The sequence below is a fragment of the Diachasma alloeum genome, unplaced genomic scaffold (assembly GCF_001412515.2).
Source record: "Diachasma alloeum isolate Michigan unplaced genomic scaffold, Dall2.0 Dall_scaffold_00868, whole genome shotgun sequence".
Lineage (NCBI taxonomy): Eukaryota > Metazoa > Arthropoda > Insecta > Hymenoptera > Braconidae > Diachasma > Diachasma alloeum.
The window spans coordinates 161,357-177,327 of NW_021680989.1; the positions used below are offsets into that span (position 1 = coordinate 161,357).

At 38.4% G+C, this 15,971-nt stretch overlaps 1 protein-coding gene across 1 annotated transcript in view; it reads right to left on the bottom strand.

The window, feature by feature from the left end:
• Positions 1–9,331, bottom strand: part of LOC107045062 (rho guanine nucleotide exchange factor 7) — a 157,063-nt gene extending 147,732 nt beyond the window's left edge. The window contains exons 1-3 of the mRNA XM_015267189.2: positions 9,277–9,331; positions 8,759–8,936; positions 8,261–8,675 (exon numbers count right to left, since the gene is read on the bottom strand). Coding sequence (XP_015122675.1) covers positions 8,261–8,675; positions 8,759–8,936; positions 9,277–9,331 — 648 coding nt within the window. The remainder of the gene's footprint in view (positions 1–8,260; positions 8,676–8,758; positions 8,937–9,276) is intronic.
• Positions 9,332–15,971: the final 6,640 nt, after the last annotated feature.

A 15,971-nucleotide genomic window follows, 5' to 3' on the forward strand; every position in this document is an offset into this window, starting at 1 on the left:
GCGAAAAGTGAGCTCTTAGATTCAGATCTTAAAACTGCTAATTTTGCACAGCACAAGGGGCCGAGGTGTTTTGCCTGTCAGACGTATGGGCACAAAGGACCAGACTGTCCCAATAAAGGGAAAGGATACTAGTGCTACAAATGCAACCAATTTGGGAATCACAAGGCGAGAGATTGCCCAAACATAACTAACAATGACAATGCACCAAGTGGTCCGGGATACTCTAAACAGACTCCACGGTACAATTCCAATTTTAAATCTAACTATCGAAACAATTATCAAGATCAATATAGAGGTAATGATAGAGGAATGAAAAGACCAATGAGAGGTGAAACATATGGTCCAATTAAAAGAGGAAGATTTAATAAGAGTAGGTTCTCCTATAAGAGAAGTGAGAACAAACATGGGTTTAAGTCATCTCACAAATCAATCAAGAAATCTAATCCCGACAAAACTACAGAGAAAAATAACTCCAATCAAGGTAAGGAAAAAGAAAATTATGATCAATCAACTACTGAAATATTTTATGCAGATAGTAAACAAACAAATGGAAATAAGTTTTTGACAGACTTTCTAGCAGACTCAGGCGCGACCGAGCATTTAACAAATTCCAGAATTATATTTAAAACTTTTAACGAATTAGATTGTGGAGTAATTAGATGTGCGAATAAAAATGAGTCAGCGGACTTGAAAACGGAGGGAGCAGGAAAAATAGAAATTGAACTGGCGAGTGGTAAATTATTAGAAATTGACAAAGTTATTTTTGCAGAAGCTCTTAAAGCAAATCTGCTATCATTAAGAAAATTTGCCGAAATGGGATTAGCAATCTACTTAGATGACAAGAAAATTGATATATTTGATCCAGTGTCGAATGAACTTTTCATCTCGGGGATTTACAGAAAACCTTACTGGATAATCGATTTAGAAATAGTAAAGTCAAACTCTATCAGTGAGAATTCTTTCAAGCAAATAAACAGGCGAGTAGTAGCAAATGTAGCTGATGTCACTGGGGGTGAAAATGAGGTGAAAAGATATCTCACCAGAAGTGTCACAGCAAACTTACAGAACGAAACAAGTGAGAAAACAAACGAAATTGATAAGAGTAATGAGGAAGAAAATAAAATGGATGAAAAGAATAATGAAAAAGGGAGTGAAAATTTAATAAAAGAGAAAATTATTAATAAAGAAAAGATTCCCTATGAACAATCAAATTTTGATTACACCATTAGGGACAGGACATTGCAAGATGTTGATGAATTACCATGGGATGATTCGGTAGAAGTTTTTCCAAAACTTTCAATTGATAAAGATAGCTATTTGAAGAATCAGAATGTCATGTTGTAGCATTGTAGATTTGGACATGCCTCAACGAGTTACCTCAAGGCATTACAAAAGAAATTCCCAGATAATAAAGAATTAAATGCAGTAAAATTTGATGATGAATTCATTAGAGATTGTGAGGTCTGCTTAACGTCTAAATTCAATAAATTATCATTCACGTCGGTGCGCAGGCGAGCAACAGCACCATTGCAAATAATTCACTCAGATGTGATGGGACCTATTACTCCAANCGGGGCCTATTACTCCAATTTCTCATCCTAAGGGACACAGATTTATTTCAGTGTTCATCGATGACTTCTCAAGATTCGCTATGGCTTATCCAATGAAGGCGAAAAGTGAAACTGGACGTTGTCTTGAGATGTTCATTAGAAGTGCGCGTAATTTACTGGGTTATGACGCAAAAGTGTGTTATCTTAGAGCAGATCAGGGAACAGAGTATACAGGCGGGCATACAGTTGAAGTTCTTAAGGGTCTAGGGGCGGAATTACAGTTAGCTTCCCCTGATACACCTGAACACAATGGTGTCGCTGAGAGATTTAATCAAACTATCCAGAAAAAGGTGAGGTGTTATATGTTTGACTCGAGACTGCCAAAGGGCATGTGGGATCTGGGCTTATCTGCTGCAGTTTATGCTTACAATAGGACTCCACATAAATCAAACAATATGATAACTCCTTTAGAAAGATTCGCGCCCGATCACAGCTTTGATATTAATCAAATCAAAAGATTCGGTAGTTTAAGCTATGTAAAAATTGGTAGAAATTCTGGCCCAAAGTTTGGACCTCGAGGTGTAGGTATGGTCTTGGTGGGGTATACTCCAACAGGGTATCAACTCTTAAAGCCAGAACTAGGAAAATATTATGAAAGTAGACATGTTAAATTCAATGAAAAATTGGTGTATGGGGATAAATACAAGGGAAATGGTATCAAAGATTTCCCAGACTATGGAGAAATGGAGAATAAAGATGAATGGTTTGTTGAGTTCGAAAAGAATCGAGGTGAGACCGAGGATTCTTCAAAACCGGAGGGAGAGATAAAACGCAAAAGAGGTAGACCAAGGAAAGAAGTTTCAGAACAAAACATTACCAAGAAAGTGAAGACAGTTGATATAAAAGATAAAACAATAAATGATAATAGCTTTTCAGAGTTGGAAATTGATGAGAACATGAAAGGAAATGTGTTCTTCTCTAGTGTTATCAGTAATGTAGGCGAGATAGATTTAGCACAAAAGGAAGATGAAGTGTATCATGCACTTTTATCAAGCATAAATGAAGATCCCTCAAATTATCGAGAAGCTATAAATAGTGAAAATAAAGATTCTTGGTTAAATGCGGTTGATGAAGAATTAAACTCGTTAGAAAGAAATCAAGTATGGAAGATTGTCAAAAGACCTCTGAGTATGATCAATGGAAAACGATTAAATGTCATTGATTCAAAATGGGTTTTTAAGTGTAAAAATGAGGCAAATGGAAAAATAAGATTCAAAGCGAGACTAGTAATCAGAGGTTTCAAGGATAAGAACATTTATGAATTAAGGGAAACTTATGCTCCAGTAGCTCGTTTACCTTTAGTGAGAATAGTTATATCAATTATAAACAAATATAATCTAGAGGTGTGTCAGCTAGATGTTAAAACTGCTTTCCTCAATGGGGTGATAGATGAGGAAATTTACATGGAAATTCCAGAAGGAACTAATCATACTGACAAAGATAGGCAAGAAAATGTGTGCAAATTGGAGAAAGCACTTTATGGTCTTCGTATCAGTCCCAAACGGTGGAATGTAAAATTCACTGAAGTAGCTTTGAGTATGGGTCTGCAGAACTCGGATTTAGAACCTTGCTTATTCACTTGGCGAGATGAAGACAAGTTCTTGCTTCTGCTACTTTATGTAGATGATATGTTATTGGCGAGTAATGATAACGATAAATTGGCTGAAGTAAAGAGTAACTTATGTAGCGAATTTGAAATGACAGTCCTGGGAGAACCCAAGGAATTCTTGAGCATGACTATTAGGCGGGACAGAGAAAATCAGATTATCAAATTAAATCAGGAAAATTATATTCAAAAGATATTAAGTAGGTTTGACTTTGATAAAGCATATCCACAACGTACACCAATGAATACTTCTCAAGTAGCTAATAATGAGAGAAAATTAAGAGAAACAGAATATGATAATGGGACTTTGGAAAGGACAGTAGGTAGTAGGTAGTACGTAGTAGGTAGTCTTTTGTATTTGGCTGGTGCTACGAGACCAGACATTGCATATGCAGTCAATGTAATAAGAAGACATCAAGTAAATCCTAAAGAAAGTGATTGGGGAATGGTAAAAAGAATTTTTCGGTATCTGAGAGGTACTACGGGCTTAGGTCTGAGATATTCAGGCGAGACCAATGACATTCAGGGTTATTCTGATGCGAGTTTTTCTGATTGTAAAGATTCAATCACAACTTGTGGATTTGTGATTAGACTGTTTGGTGATTCGATCATTGGGCGAACTCACAAACAAATTACAGTAGCACTTTCTACGTGTGAAGCTGAGTATGTTGCAATGAGCGAGGCGAGTCGAGAAATGATGTCGTTGCACAACTCATTAAAACTGATACTGGTTGATCCCCCTGTTCCAATGATCTTAAGGTGTGATAATAAATCTGCTATTATGAGTGCAGAAACAAATGGAGGAATGAAATTAAGACACACTGTAGAGAACAAATTACATTATGTAAAGGAATGTGTTAAAAGGAATTATATAAAAATCATTTGGATTGGTTCAAGGGATCAGCTAGCTGATGTTTTCACCAAACCATTGACGTTTGAAACACACAAGCGTTTGATGGACCTAATAATGAAAGTAAATATTTAAATTATTTTCTTTCTGTTTGTCTAGGAAATAACTGAATTGGCGAGACCTTTCTTGGAGAGATAAAACTGACGAGATGGAAAAACTAATGAGATTAAACTGACGAAATTACCTGGCGAGAATACTCAGGCGAGATGAAGTTACCAAATAAGAAACTTTGTGATAAACGAGAACAGATTATTAGGAGAGAAAAAGACTGGAGAGGAATCAAGGATACTGTCTATGGCGGGAGGGAGTGTTGAAAGTGGCGCCCTACGCCAGTCTCCTTTTACCGACAGTGTGGCTGACTGTGTCGCCAGGGCGCCGTGGTGCCTCTCGTAGATATACTAGTACTATGCATCACTTGTGCCTCGACCGTTGTCGCATTACGTTGCTGAATAAAGCTTAATTACTTTTACGATAATAAAACTGTGTTTAATCGTTATTTCAATCCTAAATAACCCTTCAAATCCCTATATGAACGTTATATGACCCATATGATCTCCGTATGATCCCCACATGACCGTAAATTTTATAGGAAATCCTATAAGGAATCATAGGAAATCCTATCTAAAAAATTCCATAGGAATCTATGAATGAAATAAGGTCTTTGCAATCATCGTAATCAACCCCATTTCAGGATCATTATCAATGTTTATTCCTATATGTACAATTCCAGCCATGCATTGACAGCAATAAAAAACCTGAAACGATCCAAATGTTGCTTTTAATCCAATGAAAATTCTCCATTAACTCCCGGCTCCATTATCTTCCGACTGTTATCTAAATTGATTTTTTTGTTCGATTTTTATCTCAGGAACACCCAAAAATTTTGAATTTACGTTTTAAAAAAAGTTGAAAAAATTCTGAACATTTTAAATTAATATTGAGGAATGATTTCAATACAGGAGATATGAAGGATATCTACTTATCGTGGCAAATGGCGGCCTATCAGTCGCCGCCGTGGGAGAGGAAAGACGAAATAATAAATCCTTTGGCACACCGCAACAAGACGATTGTACGAAAAAAGGGCTCGGGGGGAACGGAGTGGACAAGGAACAGAGAGGTAGTGGTTTTTGTAGGCTCTGGAAAAGTGGTAGGAAAGAGTGGTTTTTAAGAGTAAGGAAAAGGAAAAGCATGAAGAGGGCAAAGAAGGAAGGGCTTTGGAAAGGAATGAGGGTTAAATGGAGGGGTAAAGTGGTCAATTCAGGTAATTAGGAGGAAAGGAAAGTGATGGAGAGGTTAGGTCGGCAGACGAGAACGAGGCGGCAGGGGAGCGTTTCCAGAACATGTTAGGAATAGGTGGAATTGGAATAGGGAATAAGCAAAGGAAGTGGCAAGGTCACGGAGAAGAGCGTGCGAGCGACAGCGAACATAAATAAGAAAAGTAGCGGTGACACACGTGGCCAGTGCAGAAAAGTGAGGTTAGACGGAAGGATGATGGAGGAACATTGGTATAAGTGGGTGAAAGACGATCAAGAATGGAAAGAAAGTGTACTGGAAAAGCTGAAGGGGATCGGCGGGGTGATGAAGAAACTGCTGGTGATGAAGAGAGAGACACGAGAAGGGGGGAAAACGGAAACTCATGTGGTCGCGGCAAAGGCAGGTAAAGGAGAGAGTGAGATGAACAAGGGGCAGAAGGAGGACGGAGAGACAACAAAGGCCGCAGGCTTAGAGGAGTGGGAGAAACGCAAGATGGATTTGGAACAAGCGAGTCAGAAAAGAACCGTAATGAGGGGGATAAAGGAGGAAGGATGGAACGCAAAGAAAGAGGTGAGAAGTTTTGAATTTTTTGGTTTCTAGAGAAGGAGGTGGACATTGTCAAGATGGAGGAGAAAAAAATGTCGCAAGGAGATGGGCCCATGATTGCGGAGCTGGCAGAGAAAAAGGATTGTCAGCAGGTGGTGCAAGGGAAGGAAAAAATTGAAGAAGTGTTTGGGATCTGGATTGACGAAGATCTGTCGTTTGAGGTTAGAAGGTCGAAGTGGAAAATGAAGGAAAGAGCGAGGGAGGAGAGGAGGATGGGACGATGCATGGTAGAGGAGAGAGATAAGCTTGGTGTAGACGGGTTTTGGTAGAAATTTTTGGAAAACAGATGGGTGAGGCAGAGAAGTGAAGAAAGAGACAAGGAAGGGGATAGGAAAGAAGAGGACAAAGATGGGACCACGGATATAGTAAAGGATGGGTCTGTTCAGAACGACGGAGAGAATGGAGAATAAGGAAAAAGAGGGGGAGAAGGGCAGCAGAAAATAGTGTGGAGAGAAGGAGAGAAGAGGAGAGGCCTCGAGGAAGTCGCTGGACCGCTCACAGTGGTGGGGTGGAACGAGTAGATCCCATCGCAGTGGGAGGAAAGCCGACGAACTCAGAGGAAAGGGGAGAGGCCTATCTTCCTGGGCAGACCACCGGAGGAAGGGAGAGCAGCAGCCCGGACCACGGCGGAGTGAGGGAGAGGACATAGGCGGATGGAGTATAGTGGAAGTGTGAGGGGCTCGATGGGGTTCGGACTGTTGTTTTGGTGCTTATTTGAGTTTTTAGTCTTATTTTGCTTCATTCTTTTCTCTTGTTTTGGTTTTTTGGCTTTTTTGTAGGGTCTCTAGTGGGATAGAGGAGGAACGGTGAGTAGACGAAGGAGTGTATATAGAAGGGGAGATGAATTATAGGTTAAGATGGAAATATGACTATAGGAAATATGAGTATTGGAAGAAAAAATGGAAAATTGGGAAATTGTGACTCTGTACCTCTTGTTATATAAAGTCCGTAAAAGGAGAATAAAATACTACTACTACTACTACTATTACTACTACTAAAAAAAAGGGCTCTTTGAAAAATTTGTAATATTTTTAAGAATATTTTGATCACACCTTTACGATGAATTACTAATCACTTACGCCAATCTTCTCCATTGATAATTGTACTGGCGATCAGTCGTCACTTTTGTCGGGAATGGAAAACAGGAAAATCGCTTTTTCTTCCTTTTTTTGTGCCCCCAGCAAAAATAAAAGTTGATGGACAGTACAATTTTCAATTCAGGAGTTGGGCCAAGTGATTTGTAGTTCATTATAAAAGTGTGATAAAAAATCTCTTGAAAATATTACAACATTTTTCAAAAAATCTTTTTTCGTACAATCGTCTGGTTGCGCTATGCCAAAGAATTTATTATGGGTGCGGTTCACAATCGAGGTAGTCGCGGTAACAGCACTGTAACCCTATCCAATTTTGCTTGACTGCAGCTACGGTAGTTGATTCCGAAACTCAATCGATTTCGTCTTTCCTCCCCCCCCCTGGGAGGCGACTGACAGGGCGCCATTTTGCTATGGTAATTATACATTATTCATATCTTCTCCACTGAACTCATTCCTCAATATCAATTAAAAACGGTCTTTCAAAATGTTCAGAATTTTTTTTACTTTTTCATCCATCGAAATTCATTATTTTCGGGGGTCTATGAGTGACGGGTCGAAATTTCTAGATAAAAATCGAATGAAAAAAGCACTAGATCACGTTCGGCAGATAATGGAGCCGGGCGTTAATACAACTGTTCTTCTTCTATATGCGAAATAATTCATTAACAATTGTGCGAAGTGAGCTCACAATCGTTGTGTACTTTCCCGTAGTGAGCATAACAAAAACGTTATCTGACGGTTACACAATTCTTATTGTTAAAGGCAAATTTTGAGTTTTGTCAATAACATTCTATAAATTTTAGCATGATGAAACAAGGGAGGTGCAGTGGAAATGTCACGATGATTTCATGTAAATATGGCAGTTGGAGTGCATCAATATTACAATAAGTGAAATTGTTACACTTACTCCGAATGTTTGATTGAGGTCTTTTTTAACTATAAATTTGGAATGCAAAATACAAAATTTTTCTCTCGGTTTACTGTGCCGGAATTGACGTTCGAACCGAAAAGGAGGACCGACTAACATGAGAAAAAAAATCCTATCGCAATGGTTCGAGACAATGGTTTCGCATTCATATTCAAGTACTTGAATCTGGAAAATATACTATACTAATTCCAAGACGAATCGTGGGAAACATTGTAGAAGAAAAATGTACGCTTTACGACTATTACCACTTACTGCAATTTCCCTGTAGACACAGATACTTCTCTGTGTGTCTCCTCGATCGAAATGATTCTTCTCCGTATGTCTCTCTAATTCTTGAAGTATTGCACCGTATTTCTCTAGCCTCCTGAACGGTTTACTGAGCCCAGTGGTTAATACAAGAATTCCTGGAGTGACTGCACCACTTCGCTCCATAAAATCATTCAATTCATCTCTATATCGATCCATGATGCAGACTGCATAGGGGTGGCCGTTGCAATACCGCAAATGAACTGATTGTAGTTTTGAAGCCAAGGTAAGAAATACACTTCCAACTCTGGCTTCAGCTCCCTGTGTTACTGTTGCCTCCAGGTTTGCCAGTAAACGTTGGTGAATCTCTACAACCTCGCGGATGTTACCTATTAGTTGTTTGTATTCCTCTTTTGTCAATCTGAAAAATTCCAATTGGAAATAATATTTATACTCATAATACTGATTACAAGCTATTTGAGAGGAGATGGAACACTAGCTTACAAATTAATTGATTCCAACGGTTGAAGAAAATTATTGACAATCCCCTGGATTTCTGCGACATTAGCTCTCTCTGAATCCACTAAATCTTTCAGTACTATGTCCCTATTCACTCGTGAATGAATGCTTGGGAACTCTTGGCTCGATTTCTCGGACGATGACTTCACAGAATGTCCAGCATCTACATGAATATCAAAATGAATTAAAACAACTAATCTAGTAATAAATTGTTGAATTTTAGGAAATATTTTGCAATGGCACCCGGTCGATAAATGTCCATGCGGGCCAGGATCTGCCATGATTTCCCTTGGTTGCATGAACCAAGTATACCTTGAGTAGATATGGCAGTAGTTAAGCTAGGCGGGTTCTGTATCAAAGGTCATCGCCGCCACTAGGTGGCTGGAAGGATGACATCATCGATGAGTCATAGGGATGACGTCATCGATGAGTCATGGTAGATAACTTATTAATAGCCTATGATATTATCATTATGATTATATCATAACTGAAGACGAAAATACGAGTCATCGATAATCTCAACATATCTAGAAGATTCATGATCAAGTACACCCTCATGATCCTGGCAGTTGCACCGTCGCGGATGATTCTAGAGAGATAACGCCATCGATGAGTTATGGTGGATCACGACATAGTTGCAGATCAAACCTAGCGACCACTAGGTGGCAGTACGATCGCAGAAGGTTCTCGAGGATTCTGGAAAGTATTTCGCCCAACCACCAGGTGGCGCCAGTCACGAAACTTTCGAGACGGATGACGTTATCGGTAAGTCACTCGGACCTTTGGATAATGATTCATCAATTCGCGTGGAGGGGTATTTGGTAAGTCCTTTGGAGACTTATACAAAGAATGTTCTGAAAGGATGACGTCATCTAGAACCTTCTAGAGCCAAATGACAGCACGGTCGCGAGAAGGATAACGTTATCTAGAACATTCGAGAGATGACTCTTCGTTCTGCGAGGTGGAGGTGGAGTGGGGTACTCCAAAAGTCCTATCAAGACTTGCCGTAATGGGATATCATTAAATAATCGGAAAAGGGCTGTAAAATCTATTTGGGGGATGACGTCATCGGTGAATCAGTTGGGCTGATGATTCATCGATTCGCGATTGGGGCTAACTCGTAAGTCCTATTGAGACTTGTTCGAAACATGATACTATGAAAGAAGGTACCACATTAATCTCGATTGTTCTAGAATATTCTCTAAAATTCTCAAATATTCCATGATAAATCATCCGTTCCCATTCGGGGTGGGGGTCCCTATATCACTCACACGCTCACCCCGATCAACACTCAATCGGAAGTGAAGTTCAGTTCACTGAATTTCAGCTCGTGGAGTGAACTTCGCTGTCATGTGTTATCACAATCATTATCATATGAAGAGTAGTATTGGAAGCAGTGATGGAACACTGATGATCGGATAATTCATAAGCATTTCGATAAGGACTCTCATTCATTCGCAAAATATCTTGTAATAAGATTTTCTCGTTACGGATTGAAATTCCCCTAAATAGATGGTCACACTCTTGAATTTACGATAAGAGGGACAGGAAGAGACATCTAGAGGCGGCTGAAAGGCCCACGACTAGATGAGAAGAGCCACAGACCAATGAAAGGCTGAAGGCATAACGGTTTTGGGTGGAACCGCGACCTCTGGAAGTGTGGAAGACGTTAATAGACTTTCGCTAATTTAAAATTCGCCCAGCTTGTGTTAGGGGAAATGGACCGACGTACGGGCTGTCCAACTGGGCGATTCTAAAAGCTGTGTCAGAGTAGACTATGGACTAACGGCCAGGTGAGAAGACTGGTACCCCCGTGATCCCGTCGGGTTGATTGGTGGGGATAAGGTAACGGATGACCTCTCGTCGCCGAGATATCCAGACTAGGGGGACAAGGCCTTAGTAAGATTCCGAGTGAGTCGAATGCGAGCGCTTGAACCAAGAGGTTGGAAAAATCTCTCGGTGTGCTGGATTTGAGGAATGGTTGGAAAAGCCATGATAAGGAGTTTCGGACTCCCCGTAACCTCGGTGAATAACCGTTGGCGGCGAGCATAGGGGGATGCCTCTGCATTCCGGAAGCGTATGGGCCCGTGGGCCTGGAGTAGAGTAATCCTTCTGTCGGCCCGACCATGCGCCGATCGTTTAGTACTACCCGGAGGCAGTGACGCGCGATGACCGAAGCAGTAACTGGTGGTTAAGGGTATGAGTGGTCATAGCGTGGATAACGTAGTTCCACCCTGGTCAGATCAGCGTCTCAACATCCCAGGCTCTGAGGAGTCCCGGCTGATTCTCATCTAATTCTGAAAACTCTCCCGAGTCAAAATACTCGGGAGAAGAACGAATACTGGAAAAGTCGAAAGACTCTCCGGAAGAGGTATGAATTTAGTTCATGATGGTAATTATGCTGCAAGGCATAATACACGGCTTGAAAAAGCTCGGGAGGATGTGAAAGAAATACTCCTGGTGGACCTCGCCCACTCTACCGTGTCACACTGATGCTAGCTTGGCAATTTATTATCCAGCCACAAAAGTCCTCTGAGTAGACGGGTTTGCCTCAGAGGGCGGTTTTCGTCGAACCTACCGGAAAGGTTTGGCTGGCGTCCAACATACGAGTGGTAGAGAAGGCTTAAAAAGTAGTTTAGATCTTTCCTGGGTGAACAACCCGGGAAAATATCCTTACAATCTTGTGACTGATCTGCATTGGTTTATGGGCCAATTATGAAATTTTAAAATCTGAACAACATCGTGAGAGGAGAACTGCTTGACACCATTACATCAGTCGTCATGACCAGACATCATATATTATTAGAGCATTGATAATTTGCAAAGATGGAAGAAATTCTGTGAAAAGCTGAGAGAAGATAACGAAAGTGAATGATGACCAGCTAGAACCGTTGACTATTAATGAAATTCAATGATTGTACTCAGTTCTGCCATACTGCCTCAATGAGAATGAGGTTGTTACGAAACGATTGATTCATGTACCATCTGACCTTCCACCGATGGATGGGTTCATCACTCGAATGCGCAAAAACGTCAGAGATCTATGTTCCAAGTTCAAACCTACCCAAATATCGAAATGGTATCCCTGCGAGAAATGATCTCAGACTTTAGGAATAATTATTGATTTGAAATGGAGAGAATTGCTGCACAGATGGGTGAACAAGAAAAAAAGATGAAGAAAATTAGTTTTCAACTAGAATCACGAGTTCATTTGTTTTTGCATTGAGATTTTGCATATCAATCTACTCGTCGAGATCGATGGGAAGAGATTGCTCGAGATAATCGTTTCAAACATCGAATAAGTTCATATGAAAAAATATTGAACCCCTGTATTATCAAAACAATGTAGACAAACTGTTTTTGAAACACATTTCACATAGTTCGAAGTAATTTTTGTTATATGTCAGTCTCGTTTTCGGGATTACAATCCTGATAATGATGGGCAGTAACGCTGTTTATGCAGGGTGAGTCACAAGTTTAGAGAGCAATTCGAAAAAAGCGCCATGAGAGCCTGGTGGCGCGTCCGCGGATCTGTCGTTTTCATAAAGTTTTTTGTGCTCGAATGAGACATATAATAGAAAGCAATTTTATTTACTCAAAATAGATTCATTCACAGAATCAATATTTGTAGAAAAAATTCTGTCACTCGGAGATCTAACCCTTAATTTCGAATTTTTATAATAGTCTCAATTCAATTGTTCTGACCTATCATCGTTGACACAAACCCTCACGATAATTCTAAATGACGATATCAAGACATAAAATTAGTTTTTGCTTCCGAATGGAAGCTTTGTAATCGGTCATTTTTTCGATTTTCTAATTTTGCCTGGAAATGATGTAGAATGGTCTGAAACGTCAAAATACAAAGGTTAAGGACCATGTGTGTATGTCTGTCCGCCTGTGTCTGCAAATTTTCGGAAAATTTTTATAAATCACGACAAATAAAGGACTAAAGTTGAAGCTAAAAATCTGAAATTTTGTCACATAATTGGTAACACTTTGGAGCATTTCTGGGCGCAGTTTCAGCTCAATCGGCCGGGTAGTTTCCGAGATACAGCAATTTCTCAAAAATCGTTTTTCCTCAATATCTCGAAAACTACGCAACTGAATTGAATTTTTTTACCTCAAAATTTTCCTTGCGATAATATCTATCGAATAAAATCATAATTTTCCGTCAGACGTCTAGAGTTCAAATGAGTGTTAAACATACTATTCTTATAGTGTTCTAAAAGTTATATAAGACAAAAACTTGACTTCACTCAACTTAACTAATAACAAAACTCGTTGACAAAAATTTTGGCAACATACGCAGTCATCTATGCGCCCGGGCATACATACAAATCGATATTTAACATATTTACAAATCATATAAATAAAGTCACTAATTATTTCATAATAATTATGAAAATGGGTCACTTGAGAAGGAATTTCCCTCATATAGATAATGAAACAAAATAAATCATAATCAACTTCAGACTTGTCCAAAACCGCACAATATTCATTATATTAAATTTCCACGCAACGGTGCATTTTCTTTAAAATGGAGATGAGAATGGAGTATGCATACTTTTTACCGGAAATTGAAGAAAACACTCCCCAAAAGTGAGTAATGATTCATTCCAAAGTATCAAAATAACAGAGAGATAAGACACCGAGTCTTATGTATAAAATAATTTTTCGAGTTATAGGACATTATAAAACATAGGAAGATCTTGAAAAGGGAAATGGATACAGTGGTCAAAAGGGTCAAAATCTGTTATTTAACAATCATGAAGAATTTTTGTGAGATTTGATCCTATTCAAACGAAAGATTATTATTTGAAAAAATACTTGTAGAAAAAATTAATGATAATAAATTTATTTTTCACATACTTTAGAATTCACCTGATGATTTATCAATGATGAATCATACTTTCCTTCTGAAAATTCGAATGCATTCTCCTTCGTTACATTCAGCGACTTACGTGGTTTGAATATATTACTTTATATATGAGAGTTTTTATTATTTAATATATATGTATATTTTCTTTCTCTCGCAGTTTATCAGGAATCATGTTCTATCTTATCGGACGACAAGAAATCAACGGCACTTCATTTTTTTGTTTTCTTCTCTTCAATGGGTTATATGGAACGAGATTGAGATTGTCCAAAATTTCAATTTATGATCCCCACCTTATTACTTCATTCATCAATCGCTTTCCTATGCATCAAGTTAGTTTCATAAATTTGATTTTTGAAATTTACAAGACAATTCTCGTTAATTATAATATTATTCAATAAATAGCTAGTATTCATCCAGAATGCTGTACCACGTAAATTAAACAGAGTGAGCTTAACGGATTCAATATTTGCTGAAGACGATCTGTGTGAGTTTGAGTGGGAGTTACATGCACGTCAGCAAATTAGTCTTTATGGGCAAATAAAAATACAGTCTAAGGAAGTAATTGAGTCGGAATAGGATAAAAATCATCAAGATATTTCAATTATTAGGAGTCCTCAATATAAATTTAATTACTAAAATCATCATGATGTAAGCCAATTGATGAAAAGAAAATATTACAAATTAAAATATATGAAAAAGTTGAAAAATAATGGTAATGACAAATTTTTGCTTAAAACATCATAAGAAATCACTACGATCCCAAATTCACTAATTGAATGATGACGTCTATCTCTGACAATTTGTCGGGACACGAAGGGAAAAAAAAGTTATGAATACAGGCATCGCTTTTTGAAGTAACGATAATTTATGAAAAACATGCGAAATAATGTAAAAAAATGATGTTTCCTTATGAAATTTGAAGATGATATGAATAAATGATGAAATGGAACTTTTTTTTCAAGAACGCTGCATTCTCATTGGACTCGACTCCGACGAGATTGAAATAGTCTTAGCATTTGTTCAGTTATTTAGATTATTCATAATAAGAAAAAATTCAAAGTCGATAATTTNGACTTCTGCCAAATAGGCTTTTATCCCTGCTTGTTTCTATATCTATCTCTTGATCAAGAACCGTATGCTCCTGACTCACAAGAAACACTGGGTAGGTGCCCCCCCCCCCAATTTCGATGAACTTTATATATGTTGTAGAGGACTCAAAATTAAGTAACACGTATTTTTTTTTATCTGCCTATACGCGGGTTTAGGGGGTGACTCTACCCTCCGAAGGTGACCACCGCTCGGGGTATTTCTTCAGTTGCGCCTATAAGGACAATGTTTAGGCAAATGTTTTGCAATATAACAGGAAGCCAATGGAAAATTATGAAAATAGAAATTGAATTCATCCCCGAGGTGCGAAATTTGGGGGGTAAACTACTCCCGTGAAGAGTCTTTTTTTTTATAAAAAAAAACTACTGTTCCGAATTTCATGAAACCAATTTCATTCGACTCTGCATGAAAAAATACAGGATACCTTTTTTTGATTTTTTTTGGAATTGCAATTTAAAGGCAAAGAAAATCAATTTTCTGAAATGTGCCAACTTTGCAATTGTTCTCATTATAACACATAGCTCATAGGAAATAATGGAAAAAACAATTGGAATCGACCCCGGGGGGAGAAATTTAGAGGGTAAACTACCCCCGTGAAAAGTCATTTCTTTCATTAAGAAAAAAAATATTGCTTCGAGTTTCATGAAATCGAAAGGCATGAAAGAAGATAAAATGATTTCCTTCGCATTTTCTTTCTAATTGCAATTTGAAGAAAGAAAAAGATCAATTTCTTGAAATGTGCCGAATTCGAACTTTTATGCACTCTATCATACAGCTCATGGAAAATAATGAAGAAAATGATGGAACTCGTTTTCCGGGGGAGAGGAGAATTCAGGGGGCATACTACCCCTGTGAAGAGGCATTTTTCTAATAAAAAACAATATTACTCAAACTTTCATGGGATTATTTCCATTTGAAAGAGCACACGAAAATACAGTGTATATTTTTTAGATCTTTCCTGGAAAAAAATTGGCCAGTGATCGTTAGTGGTGTAGAATATAATGAAATGAAAATAACATGAGAATGAGATGACCTTGCGGCCGCGGTGTTTATATCGTGTTTAATGAGATTTTAATGAGGACATATTATTACTAGAAAAACTCCTTCTCCTCCAGGCTATTATGCAGTCTTCAGCAATTTACTCAATTTAAAACAAACTCATCAAAAATTATCTACTTTGCCGACGTTTCAAGTAGTATATCCACTCCT